General features: G+C 37.0%; 1 protein-coding gene across 1 annotated transcript; it reads right to left on the bottom strand.

Moving 5' to 3' along the window:
• Window positions 1–5,840: 5,840 nt before the first annotated feature.
• LOC114516786 lies at window positions 5,841–16,487 on the bottom strand. Its single transcript, XM_028536365.1, has 3 exons — window positions 16,337–16,487; window positions 7,477–8,322; window positions 5,841–6,782 (listed from the first exon to the last, which is right to left on the bottom strand). The coding sequence occupies exons 1-3, from the start codon at window positions 16,427–16,429 to the stop codon at window positions 6,603–6,605; spliced, it is 1,119 nt and encodes a 372-aa protein (XP_028392166.1). The 5' UTR covers window positions 16,430–16,487; the 3' UTR covers window positions 5,841–6,602.
• Window positions 16,488–17,044: the final 557 nt, after the last annotated feature.

Genomic DNA, 17,044 nt, shown 5'->3' with positions numbered 1-17,044 from the left:
CCCTTTCTTACGTCAATACTACGTCTCACTTCAGGCTATCATCAACGTATAAACCTAGTTAAGATACTAAAACTTTCACTACTTGAAGTTTGATTTTAACATGTTTCAAGAGTAATATGCATGCACAATCGTGATGTTTACGACACCGCTGACCATTTGTACAACTGAACACGAGAAGCCTTTCCAAAAACCAAAAACATGAAATTAATATGAGAGGGTCAGAACAGATTAAGAACTCTTAAATTTGTATGTGATATCTTGATGTATTCTGGTAGGAAGTGTGCATACAGTTTTATATTAGTCATCGTTATAGTTCATTTTCTTTAAATAGTCATTTGTTGAAGAGTTAAGTTGTTGATTTACTTAGGACGCTTCGGTTGTTATCTGAAGGATACTGGGATTAAACGGTTATACAAAAGTTTTTGATCTCGAAACAACATTAATCCACTTATTTGAAGCTTCAGTTCACTGAGCAGTCTTTATATTTTCGACCTTAAATGACCGACGAAAACAGCCAAAATAGAATGAAAACGTGTCGGCTTTTACAATGATGCATCGTCAGTTAGTGCGATTTCTAGCCAACTTGCGTCACACCGACTTTGGTGAGCAAAAATGCGGAAAGATTTCGGAGCCATGGGAGGAGTAAGCAGGAAACTCGTGCAAAACGTTAGAATTATGAATCAAGCCGTTGGTGGTCCAGATTACCGTGATATTGTTTATGAGTTCACTGTCCTGTATGGTATGTTATTACGTATGGGCCACCTGTGGTTGAGATTCGTTGACGCCTTGTGCATGTGTTCAGATCAAGTCGACCTGGCCTTGTTGTGGGCACTTGCTATCAAATGTCACAATGTTTTCAAGGGATTGCCATTGGCAATCTGCCATACAAGGTTGCAACTATATATGACACTGCACGAGTATTATAGCTATAGTTTCTGTAATTTGGAGCAAATTATAGGTAACAGATTAGAAAAATTGGAATATCTTCAAGCGAGCATCGTTCTCAAATTGATTCAGTATTGAAGAGAAAGTGAAGGTTAACGTCCTTGCAGTCCACGTTTCAAAACTAGTTCATTATGTAAGAACCCAAATGAGCTGGAAAGGTTTTAGTTTCATTTTGGTTTTCTAAAAGTTTCTTTAATTTTCCTCAGAGGGCATTCCGAGCATTTGTTAAAATATTTCTCTAACACTCTCAGTATTATTTATGTTAATCTTATTCCTCATCTTGTTAAATATAGTTGTACATTTCAAGTGCAATTGAAGTCGGTGTTTTTGAAATCCATTTTTATTTACGCATATGCGGTTACATACGCTTTATCCATTGAAAGATTCTTTGATATACAATCGTTTTTGTGCTTTTGTAACCGTTTTGCACCTCTTGAGAATATTGAACTTGAATTGGTTCAGTTCCTCGTGACAGAAACTTGCATATAACCAAATTAGCGAACTTCATGCAGATTTCTAATCCAAATTTGGTCGACACGAGCATCAAAGAATGTAATCTTTTTTTGGCAAATTGTTGACAGACAAACTGAACGAAAGAAAGTATTGAATATTACCTGGTTAATCGTGGCACAAATGAATTTAAACAAATCGAAACTGTAAGAAAAGCTATCTTATTTTAAAACAGGTTTGGGTAAACCTGAATCGTGATAATGATTCTTACATATTTCAGCACAATATTGACATTCTTACATTGCCATTCAATTATGCAACAGAATTTTGACATTCAATATTGACAATGACATGACTATTCAGGAAACATACTTTGCTCTTGTAGTTCATATATGGACGACAAGCAGTGTTATTTGTATAATATCCTTAAAGGATACTTGAAATATCTAGTAATATGAAAGTGTACTCTAGTGCCTCCTCAAATATCAGTTTTAAAACATGTAAAAACATGCGCCAAAAAACAACGCAGATCTATTTTTATAGCTACCAGTATGGAATTAAACAAACCATGCATTTTGGTCATCTTTATGTTTTCATCACTTTAAATAGTGAAACCTTTCTTTAACTGCCTAAAATTTCTCGCTCTTTCGCCGATTCCAAAGTCGAAACTTCGAAATAGTTTAGATGCCGGGATAAGGGGTGAATCAAGGGTAATATGAGCACGTCACGTGGTCAAGGTATCCTTGGCGATGTAAAAATATTTAAACCTATTTTTGTTACTGAAATGTTCTATAGTTCCATGTTGGGCTGTCATTTTCATCATAATTTGTTTTCAACCTTTCAAAGTCGTTATTATTGTATATAGTCGGGTGGGGTTGAAGTTTTAGATATGGAACTGCCTTGAAACTTATAATCTGTATAAGTTTACCGTATGGTTAATCACATCATAAATTTGTATAACAGAGCACTTTCATCAATTAAGGTTCTTTTTGCGACTCGTACATAATTGGTATGCCAATATAGCTGGTTATAGACCAACGTGAGTGTTAGTGGACTGTTTTCCTTTTGTGGATGGTTTTGTTTTAGTAAAAGGATGTATATATTAGACCATGCATGCCAGGATGCTTCCAGTTAGTAACCTAGCTACTAGCTTGCTCACGGCACTTCCTTGTATACATGCATGCATTCTGACACAGCAAATATTTCACGTTCTCATGCAATACGAGCCTAGAAAATCATAACGACGAAGGAACGAATGCACGCAAATCGTCTTTTCCATACAGTGGGTTGAATACTTCATGTCAGTCACATGGATAGAACTTGTCAGTTCAATTTTTCAATACGACGAACTATTTTTTCTGGTGACCTCGTATATATATATGCATACCTCATTATTAAATTATCTGACAAATCATTAAATCAGTCTGGTATAAACTAAAGTTTCACAATATTTTTAGACATGCAGAGAAAATTAGTCTGTTATTTATAGCTTTATTTATATTTTTCACCTAACCTGTATTGCATGATAGTTTTTAAAACTCATTGTATAGTGATTTTTGGGAACTTTTGGTACATTATACAATACTTACAGATAATTTTAACCACGGTTGATTTATATATTTCTAACATAGCTAATCTAAACAACTAAAATGCTTTATAATAAAGAATCTATCAAAAAATATTGCATTCACAATAGGCTTACCATTGGGCCAGTATAAAGTTTTTGTTTTGCTCATACAAAACATTTTTATGCCGGGAGTGTAATTATAGCATGACACCTGAATTTGTCGGCACCAATTTCTCACGAACCAATATATTTAAGTCACAGATCAATTTATTGATGCCGCGAACAGGTAATCCGCCGGTGTTTTTGAGTTTTGTAATCCACATTACCCATGCAGCACGTATGCCCAAATAATTTATGCTCCTGAACAGCAAGGAATATAGAATTGTTTACGATTAGACAAGTCTGCATGCTGTGCCGTTTCGAATAGGTTTACCTTTCAAATATTATTCTGAAAGAAACAGTACAAATGAAGAAATATATGAAAAATCTGTTAAATCAAGTAGAAGCCAAAAACAATTTTTTTGAGATTTCATTCAGACTGCTCTCGGGGTTTGGTTAAATCTTCGCAATTGAACTTTTGTTTATAGCCTTGCTAAACGTCCTAAAGGTGTGTGTACTTACACGGGGACTGCCGCTGGTGGCCTGGTGAAAAGAGCAAGGTTTAAATATTTGACAGTTGATTAGCATGCAGTACCGTGCTTTGAATTTCGCTTCATAGCCTTGATAGCCTTCATTACATGATGAGAGAAATAATAATAATATATAATTTTTGAGCTAAAGACAGGCTAAAGTGGTATCTTTTAAATATTCCAATTTGATATTGCCGCGAACATGCATTTTAAATTCACGCGAAAATTTCTTATTACAATCACTTTTTATATCGCTGGCTGTCACTTCTTGTCTCATGCAACACGGTATATATAATGTTATTTAATAAAAGCACAAATACATGGGCAAGCATATAATGAGATAATTTACAAATATCGACACACAAAATAGTCATTATAACACGGGTAACTGAATTAACATACATGAAATCAGTCATAGTCAGCATACAATGACTATGAAAAACTGCTACATTTAGCAACCTACCACAAATTTGCCTGGCCGAACTTATGGTTTCGCTCAGTTATGTCCTTAAACGCAAAATTTCGACAGACACAATCATTACCAGACAGACAGAGAATACGAAATCACCGTCGCATTTTGCAGGAAGAAATTTCGAGTATGTATAAGATAAGGTCACCCTATAATTATCTATTGTGTTTTCACCCTGCTTATCTCAATGATTAAGATACATCGACTTGCCAAAAATCTTACGAGACATGGTTATATGAACACACGGCAAACCTCAAAGGGCTCAATTCTATTTTCGACTGATGAGGCACAAAAACGCAACTCATGCGCTCAATCCAAATTGATACTATTTCAAAAGATACATTTTAGCGCATGTATAATCTGTCTAATCTGGCCCAATTGTAAACACTCATGTGACGATGACGCTGCATGGAAAAATTCTTCGCAAACTTTGTGTCCCGATCGAGAAGTATCCATAAACATGCATTATCTCAATTAATTGACTAATATATCCATTACATGATCGTTCTTTCTTTCTTTCCCAGACTAGATATGTCTGCTGATATTGTTTTGAGTCCCAATGTTCTTTGGAAAAAGGGGGGATAAAGAGAATTGCAGCTAGGAATGCAACGCTGATATGTTCCCTCCGCAATTATCTTTTGCCGAAACCAGCGCCAATTCGAAGCTAGACGATTCAAAATTCGAAAGATTTGATCCAGTGTTTATTACACTATTATAAGTGCATGATATTGACTTTAATTGCTCATTTCCATGTTATTAAGAAATCAATATATTGCGTCAATCCATTTCCGCATCAATCATATTAACATTTCAAACAAGAGAACTGAAGTGTTTTGCGACACGACCATGGACAAAATCCATGCACCTCTGCATGGCATTTAAATCTTTCTTTTTGCAACTACAAACCTGAACCCATCGACACAAAAACTTAGTACAAAATATTGATGAAAGCTACGATAAAATTTCCACTTCATGCCGCAATAGTCAAAGCCGGTATATATATACTCAGCAATATCACTAATGGCAAATGCTAACGGAAAATTTGGATTATGTTTAATAATTGTTATTGTAATTATTGATATTGAGCCTTTCCTTGCCGACAAGTTGTGTAAAATTCCAAATATTCGAGTAAGGCGTATGTTCATTTAAATAATTCAATTTCCTGCCTTAATGTAAACTGTGAGAAAACAAGATTAGTCAAGAATGTTTCGAAAACGCTCCTTTTGATCAAAACATTAGCGAAATCATTTTACAAAATAATTTTGTGCAAGCCGTGAAAATATGTATATATATGTATATATATATATATATATATATATATATATATATATATATATATATATATATATATATATATATATATATATATATATATATATATATATATATATATATATATATATATATATGTTTTATCACGTAAAATGAAAACACTTAATTGACATTGAAGATGCATTTCCTTCGATTTCTTGGAGATAAAGAATGAAGAATATTTGAAGTTTGAACTCAAAAAGCCATATGTATATAACTTTACTCCAAAGATGGGTTTTACCATCAAAATGTTGTCTACATTGTCATACTCGTTCCCAGGTTTCCTGTCATCGCTATAAACATGGCGGCTTGCTAGAAATGTTTTGCCCATAACATCTTTAGGGCTTCTCAGAGCCTCTATCAACATGTGCGTAGCTGTAATGTTCAATGACAGAGTCCACTCAATAAATATAGCATCTGACAATTATTTAAGTCAACGCTAAGACAAAAAGTTAGAGATTTTATTTTGATAATTTTTCAGTAAATATGAAGTGAATTCTTCATGCAAACGATAGTTCTTTATATAATATGCATTCTACCAACACGTAGTGGTTTACACAGAAATTGGTTATCGCAAAACAATGCAATAAATCAGTACAATATGTTGCATATAGTTTATCAAGGTATCACTGTATATTTCAACAATATGTATATAGTATTGATTAGCGATTTAATCTACATTCAAATGTTAGTTACGAATTAAATACATCTGAAAATAGGCTCAATATAAGTACAGCCATGCATAGGCACCCTTGCCGTAATGTTGTAAACCAAATCAGAATCCTTGCAAAAGAAGTTATCCATCGTCAGCAAAGTAGTGGTTTGATTTCGTCTAAGCTACAATGTTTTATGATACAGTAAACATACAGATGGTTCTATTCACCATTGTGCGTGCTGAATATGTGATAAACACTTTTCAGAGAATAGTCTTTTCTCGTGAAAACGTCAAACGAGGAAAGCTTAAAGTTACAGGAAGTTTCATTGGCTCCGCAAAAATTAGGAGCCAATCAAATTTCGTGTAACGTTAGGCTTTCCGCGTTCGACGTCATCATGAGGAAGGTCTATTGAATGTCGGTGCAAAGGCTGAAGACGTTGAGGCAAACATTAATGTTATCGTCCAACGCGCTTCTGCATGTGACGCTTTTCCATCGCGGTGGTGGCTGAACGTATTGCATGAGAATAAGTTATATATCTATTTACATTTCTTTTCCAACCACTTTGTGCTTTCGTCTCAGAAAGATGACGGCGTACATTTGCCAGCTTTATGTTTCTTTCTATTAATTCGTCTCAGGAGATGGTTCGCTGCTTTTTGAGGTAGTTTCATCTTGTTGATGATCCTTCTTGGGGAAACCCATTTCTGTTTAGTTTTGCAATACGATCCACTGGTACAAGGACACACGAAGTCGACGTTCTATGATATGATATAAAGAGAGTGCATGGTAAATAAAACAGACAGTAGCAATTTGTATGAACTATACAATTGAATTGCGAAAACTGAACCAGCTAGTACATCCATGCATCATCGTCAATAACGACCACAGGGACGATAACAGATATAGTATTACACTGAATAACAACAACAACATCAAAACAACAACAACATCAAAACAACAACAACAACAACACGTCAACAACAACAAGTCAACAACAACAACAACAAGTCAACAACAAGTCAACAACAAGTCAACAGCAAAAACAACAAGTCAACAACAACAACAAGTCAACAACAAGTCAACAACAAGTCAACAGCAAAAACAACAAGTCAACAACAACAACAAGTCAACAACAACAACAACAAGTCAACAACAACATGTCAACAACAACAACAACAACAAGTCAACAACAACAACAACAACAAGTCAACAACAACAAGTCAACAACAACATGTCAACAACAACAACAACAAGTCAACAACAACAAGTCAACAACAACATGTCAACAACAACAACAACAACAAGTCAACAACAACACGTCAACAACAACAAGTCAACAATGACATCAACCACGATTAAAAGCAACAACGAGAGCAAATACACATCATCATAACAACAGCAACGATGTTTTCAAAAAAGTTCGTTTGTAATGATGTATTAAACAAACCATACCTTCGCCATGAGACACATTTCTCCAGGCAATTTATACGCCATGCACACACCAAGATTTCCCAAACAACATTTATTAGGCCCACAGTCAGCGTCTGTTTTACATGCTGCAACTTTCTTATTCTTTGGAGACTTCTTAGGCAGACAGACGCTTTGAACATTCCGCCGTAGTCTTGCGACTACCTGACCTATAGTCATGGTGTAACAAAACTCGCCAGATCTACAGTCGCTGTCAATTTGGCATTGCTTTGTTTTGTTTTTCGGTGGTGTGGTAACAACTTGTGGGGGCATGTAGCAAATATTCCAGAAGTTATGACAGAGCATCCCGTTCGGGCATGGAGCACCAGAACCACAGGGTTTTGTTGTTTTTGTTTTCGGTTTTGCCACCGTTGTGACCGTCGTTACATTCTTGAGACAAATTTTAAAATGATCATGGCAGTAGAAGTTTTGCCCACAATCGCTTGTCTTCACGCATTTCCGAGAACCCCCCACATCTCGTCGAACAGTGGACATCGCGGGCCTCGTGTAACACGCGTGGAAACGCCTGTGACATTGTTCAGTTATTCGGCAATCTTTGGAGGTTCGGCAGTACCACGATGGTCGCTGGGTCGGTGGCCGTTTCACCTGAACGGCCTGGGCCGGGAGGCATATTTTCCAAAAATTGTGGCAGTACTCCGTCATCTTGCAGTGCGAATCCTCAGAGCATCCCTTTCGAGAGTTGCTCACGGGCGCTGCCGTTCCTTGTCTTTTTTGCCGGAGACAAACTCGATAAAAATCGTGACAGTATTCATTTCTGATGCAGTCAGCATCTGAAAGACAGCTCGTACTTGCTCTGTTTGAAACGGGCGCCTGGAGAAGATATAAACAAGGATAAGTACGGGTAAATGATAAAATTACATAGGTTCCACTCATAAATTTCCGGCATTGGCAGCAGCAATTAAAAAGAGGGTACTAAGGTTGACCTCCTCTTCTTTGGTGGTAGTCTAAGAACCCCCCTGACCTTGATTTTCTGAGAATGTTGCATAAATTATTACATAAAAATACATACCGGACCTACATGCAGTGAATTTCCTATTCACATAAACTACGCCAAAATCTCAGCCCGATCATTTCGTTCAGCGGCTCTACCCAATAACAACCAAAATGGCGGGCGATTTAAAATTTGAAATCTCAATTATTGACGTACATATGTCAATGATTTCAAAACTTCAAACACAATGTATGTATTATTTTTATCTAATCTTTTATAGAAAAGCATTTTAATATTTGCCAATGTTGAAATAATTGCGATATAATTCTGTGGAATGAATTTATTTGGAATAAAAGCAACCAAATATGTTGCAAAGTTGCAGTATGTTTGCCGATTGGGTAGTCGGATATTTGGTAGATATCTTTAAAAACTGGATCATCACGGTATTCTACAAGTAAGTAAGCGAGTATAGTCTAGGTATTCCCATAATCACATAAGAACGCGAAAGGTTTCATGTTACATGAAATTTGATTGGCTCGACTGAGCTGCTGAGCCAATCAATATACCTGTAAAATATGCTGTCATGACCCCCCGTGTCTTGCACTAAGGTAAAAATCGTGCTTGAAGCAATTTTCTGCTTTAGTTGTATCATCATATTTGTGAATAGGAATTTTCAAAATGCATGTCACTGAAATTTCAAAATGTGTATTCCAAAACTTTAGTAGTAATGTAGTTAAAATTTAAAAGAATTTTGATTGCATATTTGGCAAGTGTGTAGAAGGTCAAAGACAAAAGAATTTATGCAATTTTGGATGAAATTCCAACTCTAATCTTCTTTTGTGAAACTGATTAATCAACATGGCGTTTGCATGCATTTAGGATTTTTGGAAATTAGAGCAAAAGTACACGTATCTTTGAAATGTTCATTTCAAATCGACTTTTGATTGCATGCAAATCTAACGACTTTGTCTTTGGAAACAATTTCACTTAGACTTATTATAGGATTATTTACATAAACAAATAAAGCAGAAATTAGCAGTGGCGTAGCCAGCCTGACGATTTTGTCCCGCTATGTAAATTTTGAGTTATTATAATCATTCATGTCTTTAGAAATCTATTGTTTTAATTCACAGTCAGTGAACACCAAAATATTAGCATAGCGGGACAAATCGACAGGCTGGCTACGCTACTGGAAATTAGCGTTGTTTTCATATGCACATATGCATTTGTATAACCTAATTTTAACCCATTGAGGCCTCAGCAAGGTATCTAAATGCGACACAGTGTGTTAGCAATTTAGCTAATAGAAAAAACGACAGGTTTCCTAGGGTACCAGCATGCATACGTTTCAGAGCAATAAAAACATTTCCTGGTGCATAGTTTTTTCAATGCCGCAATGTGAGTGATTTATCTTCTTGTTATCAACAAGACGCTGTGAAAATAATGCGTAAAAATAGTCAAGGTAATGGTAGGATCAGAGGGATAATATATGACACCAGGGGATTTAATTAATTACAGGTACAAATTGATTTTGATTAAGGGTTACATGAAGTATATTCACGCCTGAAAGTGATCGATTAGTTTGTTGCAATATTGATGTGAATATCTTTAAATTATGTTGCTGTGCTGCCCATATTGTTCACCGTTGTCATCAGCATTGAACAACATCGTTACATCCTCTTTATTTTCAACGACACTGTCCAGTGCTGTTGACAAGTGTGAACAAGGTTGGAAACACCGTTTTTCGATGCTGTAAAACCGCAGGCTCGGAGCTTTTTGTCGCGAAAAGATAGCAGGAGGAAGAAGATCCCTTCAATTTCCTTCCTCCCTGGATGCGATATGCGCCCTTGTTTTCAACCCCTGTATACTTCATGAAAGAAGGTTGAGAAGCGAGGTTGTTAAAAATGGAAAGTTTTACTGAAGTTGCGGAGTAAAAGATGTAATTAATCCCAGAGCGTTCTGGAATTTTCCCTTTACAAAAAAATTCCTGGTGGCGCCACTTGTACTAATGATTTTCGACATGCCACTCTTAAAAAGTCTTAAAAAACATTTTTTTGCAAAATTGGAGTCGGTTTCGACAGTAACAAATTAAGGACGTCTGAAACGCTGTATTGAAGATGGGCTTTCCATATAATCAAACACTTGCCAAGGTAATATTTGAGAAATTGGATTTTCAGTTGTAAAAAAGACAACATGTTGATAGCGACATATATTTGTTATCAGTGAATTAGTAAGATCTTTGGCTTTATTCACAACGATTGGATGAAGGATTGCAATTAAAAAATCGTAGTTAGGCGACCAGCAAGCCCACACACTTGCAAACTTTCACAAACTGTTTCCAATCAGTGCGCCATTAAACCAATAATCTAGCAGGTAATTACCAGTCCACGGTGGTCGACGCTTGTTGCGCGGGTTAAATGAATAAATGTCGCAAAATATTCCAAAATTTTCAGCCAAATTTCCAAATATGGAAAGCGAAGCGCAAATAGCAAGTAACTCGTTCGCGGTAAACCTATAACTGGCAGTCGAAATGATTTGGATTTGAATTGCCGTATTTTCATTTAGCAGGAGGTCTATGTAAGCGGTGATATTTTATCACGTTTGGTAAGACATCGTATGGTATACGCGTGGATAATACATCCCGGTGGCCCTTTATTTGGTACAAATGCTCGCTGTTTACGAAGTTCATTACCACCGTCAGAAGGTCATATCTACATTTGGAGCAGTTTAAGTGTCTGTGTTTCTGTTTCAAGTGCAGCAAACGCGATGGATTTGAAAGGGAACCAAACGTTTCAAAAGGACAACTTGTGAAGCCGATAAAGCTATCGCGTGAGAATGAATCGGTTAACTTTGGTCCAAAGCCGGTGAACGTGGAATGTAAATTCGAAACAACAGTTATTTTTTCCGGGATTGAATAGTACTTAATTGATATCAATTAGCTGATTCAGACCTATAAATCATGGCGGATAATTAGGCATGCAGTTGTGACATACGAAGTTTTCAATTTGTTCAACACTTCTATGTTCAAAAAATGTGGTTTCAAAAAATGTGGTTTCAAAATATCACGAAGCGAAATGGAAACAAAATTGATCGAATTTTGACTGTTACATGAACTTACATCAATGTTTGAATTGCCCGAATGGACCTCAACTAAAATACTCGCTTTACAGGCCAAAAAATCCTCCAATTTTTTTTTAAAAATCCAGTCATATCCAGTCAAAATCTCACTGGCGCTGAACCAAAGCCTCTTGATGATACAACGAAATTTTATACGAGGCTACTTTTGAATCACTTCACCAATTTTGAACATTTATAAATAGATGATGAAACGCTGCCTGTCTTGTTTTACTTTCTTGTATACAATATTTATTTAATACAATGAAAAGATCAATGAAGTAATCGTGCGTGTTGTTTATCCCATACACTGTGACACGTAATTGACTAATTGTTCGTAATTAATAACTCAAGTTTCTTAAGGATTTCCACTACTGCTCTGTGGTCCTATTTGGCAATAGCTATGCATAGTATAATATTAACAAACTCGGGAAATAAGTAATTATTGCTGTTAAAAAAAGATAAACTGTGTATGTCGCTCGCGCCTACATGTTTTTCCCATTAGCTGCCAGCCATCTTGTAAACGCATTTGTTCCAAATTAGTTCCATCTCGGTTTTGCTAGTTGAATAAACTTAACTTTGGATTGTGGTGCTGACAGAAAAGGTTAAAACGACAATGGATAATATGTATCCAGAACTTCCCATGAATGCGATGAGCTCTTCCTGCTTGACAAATTTCGTGCGCTGGATTAAGGAGATAAGTGCGTCACAGCGCGCATTCGCAATAGTACGTCGATTTAAACGCGTCCTTCAGCGGCGCGCAGTTTGTTAAATGCGTGCGCAATTAAAATTCTACTTGGTAAAACGACTCATTAGAGCTGTAATTGGTAAAGCGTCATTTAAATTGTAGGTGTTACGATGATTCTTAGAAAAATAGAAACAACTATATATACTGAACGCAATTAAAGATCAAATCACACGAGTTATTCGCTGATCCCTGATAATTACAATTCCAATTAATCAAAAATGCCAAGAGCATTTGCAAAACTGTTTACGCACGGCAAGTAATATGTAGCGATGTACGCAGATACATTCTCAGACAGGGCGTTGGAAAATATGAACGCATTTTCATACAAAAATATATAGTGAAGCTAAATGCACATTTTTAGGGAGTGATATCCTATAACTATGGCCCTTGCACGCGTTGTTCGCCAAAGATCGAGGTCATCTTAGCGAGGACCCGTGTCCATGCGGTATTTTTTTTACATTTTCATGTCACAAGTTACATATGTGGAATATGTATTGCTTATTATCTGCATTCATGCCGGGACGAATAGGTGCCTAGCCCCACAACTTGGGTGAAAAAGGGCAGGGCCACACCTGAAAACCTTACCCCACCCTTTTTGTTCCAACAATTATATACTTGGTAGAAACGCTTAAGAGAACTTTTTCTTCCGAAGTATATATTCTAATAGTAGCCTTTAGGTTCCTAGCTTCAGTTAAAAAGAATTGGTAGAAGGAATCGCATGTGCGGCTAACAATGTACATCAAAGATTGTGTGGTCCGCGTTAATTGCAACATCCGTGACTTGATGAGGTCTTTTACCTGTTCAAGTCCTCGAAAAAGTCACATCAATCTGTATTTTTTAATTGCATACATTCAGTACAGCGACATAACACAAATGGGATTATATGAATGTGCATTATTAAGTATACATTCACATGCTAATTATAATCGTCATAGCTGTGAGTACTTTTACATAATCTTCTGGTGCTTAAAACAATAATCTCGCAAACTGAGAGAGTTTGCTTCAAATGTTCTTCATTCACTTCATTTCTCGCGCAGTCGCAGTGAGCGAGTAATAATCCCAAAATCACCACATTAGGCAATGTCATATGTACTAAGCCTTCCACTGATGCAGTGACTGGGGTCATACACACTGCGTTTATAGTACTTTTACTGTGAGTACTTTAGTAGATAATACTTTTACAGTGAGTACTTTTACGTGGGTACTTGAAAGTGTCATCCGAGTTTTCGGATGCGAAACAAAATAAAAAAGTTAACACACGAAACCTAAATATCTTGTAATAATTCCTTTGTCTACAGTCTACACGAAAGGGGACGTGCGAAGGAAACGCGTACGGGGACTCCACGCAAAGCTATTTATCAAAAATAACATGCGATGTTTCTGAAAGGCTTCGTACAAACTATGAGTTTATACTCGTGTATAAATGTACACGGTAAAATTCAAAGACGCGTGCTTTATCATAAGTAAAACTTGCAATACTTCAAAACTTCATGGCTCGACTATAAAGCCTTCGGGCAAACACCAAATTTAAGTGTTATTTTAGTATATTGTAAATAAGTATGCGTGTTTGAGAACTGTTATAAGCCACAAACACCTTAGAATACCGCTAAAGGTATGCAATATTTGAACAAGAAATAGGCGAGAGTGGTACTAATGTATTTATGTATATATATTGTTGTTATAGTTTGCAAATTTTGCGCCTAGCCGAACATATGGCTTTTAGTCAAACGGCAGTTTTTTCCCCAAAATTGCTTAATGGCTATAGTTTTGATTTTTTTCCATTTTTTAATTTTTTTTGAACGCGAATTTCGACATCAATACGAACAGAATTCATCAGGTTTCGAAAGATGCGAATGACTTTAGGTTATAGACTTATAATGGCTAATTACTTGTCAGGCTTATGTTATTGACCTCACGGCTACCACAAGTACTCGATTATGGGAATTCAAGAGAAGTTGGGTAAGCCTGGGTATAAACGATGTTTTTATACCACGCTGATTTTACTTTCAAGCGCTGAGTTGGGGTAATAATTCGTGGACATGCGCGCGCACGAAGAAACAGGCCGTTCCACAAGGATTTGCGAGCCTGGCCGGGCCTGAGCGTTATACAACGAAGGAAAGCTCAAAAATGTCGGAGTACCATAAATCGCAGGCAACCAATATTTTACCGTGCAGTTTATCTGTCGCCAAATGCAGGGTTATAGCATACCATGGAATTGCATCATGCTATAAATCACGCGCACTAATAAACACGGGTAATTGTATTAGCCGCTGAGGTATATTGAAAAATCTTTCAATCACGCAGGATGAATATATCATTTCATGCCTAAATCGCTGAATTCAAAACAAAGTTTTTTTTGAATTACCAAGTGGGACTTCTGCTTAGATCCTATGTTCCTGCACATTACCCTGTTATAAAACTCTCTTGTGTTATGTATTTTATATAGTGCGATATGGACAGATGTAGTAAAAACACATCTTTTTCAAGTAAATGCAAGAAAGGTATTAACCTAAATCTGGTCTAAAATGCACAAAAGTTTCGACAGATTTTTGCAGTGACATCGACAATCGCGTTGACGAGTTCTCTTTTCGGTTGATACCATTCAAATCTATCTATATATCTATATATATCCCAGTTCAACAACTCCAGACAAAACATGTCAATTCGCGGGTAAAATACAGAGGAACCTCCCATCATTTGAAATATATTTCAACGGGCCATGCAGATAATTCAATCCTAAGCTACCCAATGAAAACACGAATTGAAAATGTAATGAGATACTAAAGCGAGCTTGAATCTATGTGACTTCCAAATATTCGTGCCATCCCAACTTCTGGGAAGAACTTGTTCAATACTTTGAAAGATACGCGAAGCAACATTGCTTTCAAAAATTGTGAATCCTTTCTGATTCCTTCCTTGAATTGTGAATGATCGAGGAGCGATTCATTGTTTCTGGGAGAAAAGTCCCGCCCATATTCTCGAGTCGAGTGCCTTTCTAAGAGTTATAAATATTTCCTTATCACAAGAATCATCACCCACTTGAAGGTTTTATAGCTTTAGGTCTGATCTAAGCTCACGCCAACTCGCTTAACGATTTGCTTCGTATGCATGCTTTCCACGCAGGGAGAACAACAACAGGAGTTGCGCGCTCCGTTCTATAAAAATGCTCACTCACGCGAGAACACATGTTATATGTGTCAATTTAACATTTGCTCATTTGATACGTACCGTGTGCGTCATCTCAAATTCGAATTGCATCGAATTGGTGTTATCAACGTTACAATCAATATTATTGATTCGAATGTAAATACTCGTAGCTATCAGCAATTTTACGTTTCTTCATTTGCGCACTCATTAACATAAATTGCGAATTTTGCGCTTTTCGGCTTATACTGTGCAAAAAGCATTGTAGTACAATCTAACTTAAGCTTAGCGCAATTGATTAGCTTATTAAAGTATAAATCCCCGTACTTTATTCTGATGGCTAAGTTACGGTTTTTGCCTTATTATGCCAACTTTCGACAATTTGGCAATAAATGCCAACTAAGCATCCCAACTTCGACAATTTCCCCATGAAATCCCCGCATATGTGCGTAACTGCTATAAATATGCGAATAAGTTGTTTCAAACGGAAACGTGATATTTTGTGCTTGAATTTCACGTCGATAGCGTTTTTACATAAACTGCTGCGTTCGCACAAGTTCCTTCAAAATCTTTTAGGTAAATAAGAATGCTGATCAAGCAGACGGGCAAGGAAACCTACGCGTTCCACCATAATCATGCAAACGAGCGCTTTCAAATGATCATAGCGCGTTAACATTTTGTAACATCGGGCGCGTGCCTTCTCAATACGCACCATTCGAATTCCCAAAGAAATACACGGGTATTATTTGATAACCAAACAACGTGGAAAGACCTACACACCCGGGGGAATATTAGCAGTGTAAATACAGCAGATATTACCGACCATTAGACTGCCAAGTGCATTGAAGCCCTGCGCAGCGGGTTTAAAATCACTACTTCACACAAACCTCTGTCAACTTCGAGGTCCTTCGAGTGTCTTCCTGATGAGATATGCTTGAGCCCCAGAGGCAAAATAAGATTACGCTCAAAAGTGCGGTCATGTTGTCCGTTCTGTTCGTCGTCCAGGCGAAATGCTTGTTGTTCACGCGCCGTGTTTTTAATTTATAGTCTGTGAGGTCGAGCTGGGATCATCGTCAACGCTCTCGTTTTAACAGCTTTAATTACATGTCATCAAGTGTAGGGCAACAGGTCGCGCTAAAATCGCGTCTATTCGTACCACGTTTCGCGAATCGTTGACAGATGGCAGAAGATGATTTAAGCAAGGTAATCTTGCTGCTGATCGCACAGCTTGCTTAGTTCGCCCGTGCTCACAGCGGGAATGAAATACACACGCACGTTGTTTTGTTGTTTTTTACATCTTTTATTAGCCTCGCCGGTTGTCGAATTCCCGGATTCCTCAAGCCCACATCCTTCTCCATCGCTTTCATTTCCTTAACGTTTGAAGCGTTTACGCACTGATCCATTCACGTGTTCATCCTTCCGTCCACACGTGTTCACTGTTTTCGTTTATGCCCAGTTTCCTAGAGTTTCATCTGTTCAACTTTTCATTTCCTAATACGTATTCTGTCCTCCCTCTGTTTTCTCATCACACCTTTTTTACCCTAGCTTATGGCATATTTCCATCCGGCACGGACTTATCGCTTCTCTCACTATTG

This window comes from Dendronephthya gigantea, unplaced genomic scaffold (assembly GCF_004324835.1).
Source record: "Dendronephthya gigantea isolate DGI-Jeju-01 unplaced genomic scaffold, DenGig_1.0 000006F, whole genome shotgun sequence".
Classification (NCBI taxonomy): domain Eukaryota; kingdom Metazoa; phylum Cnidaria; class Anthozoa; order Malacalcyonacea; family Nephtheidae; genus Dendronephthya; species Dendronephthya gigantea.
The sequence above is the reverse complement of the archived record's forward strand: the minus strand, read 5'-3'. Positions and strand labels throughout refer to the sequence as shown.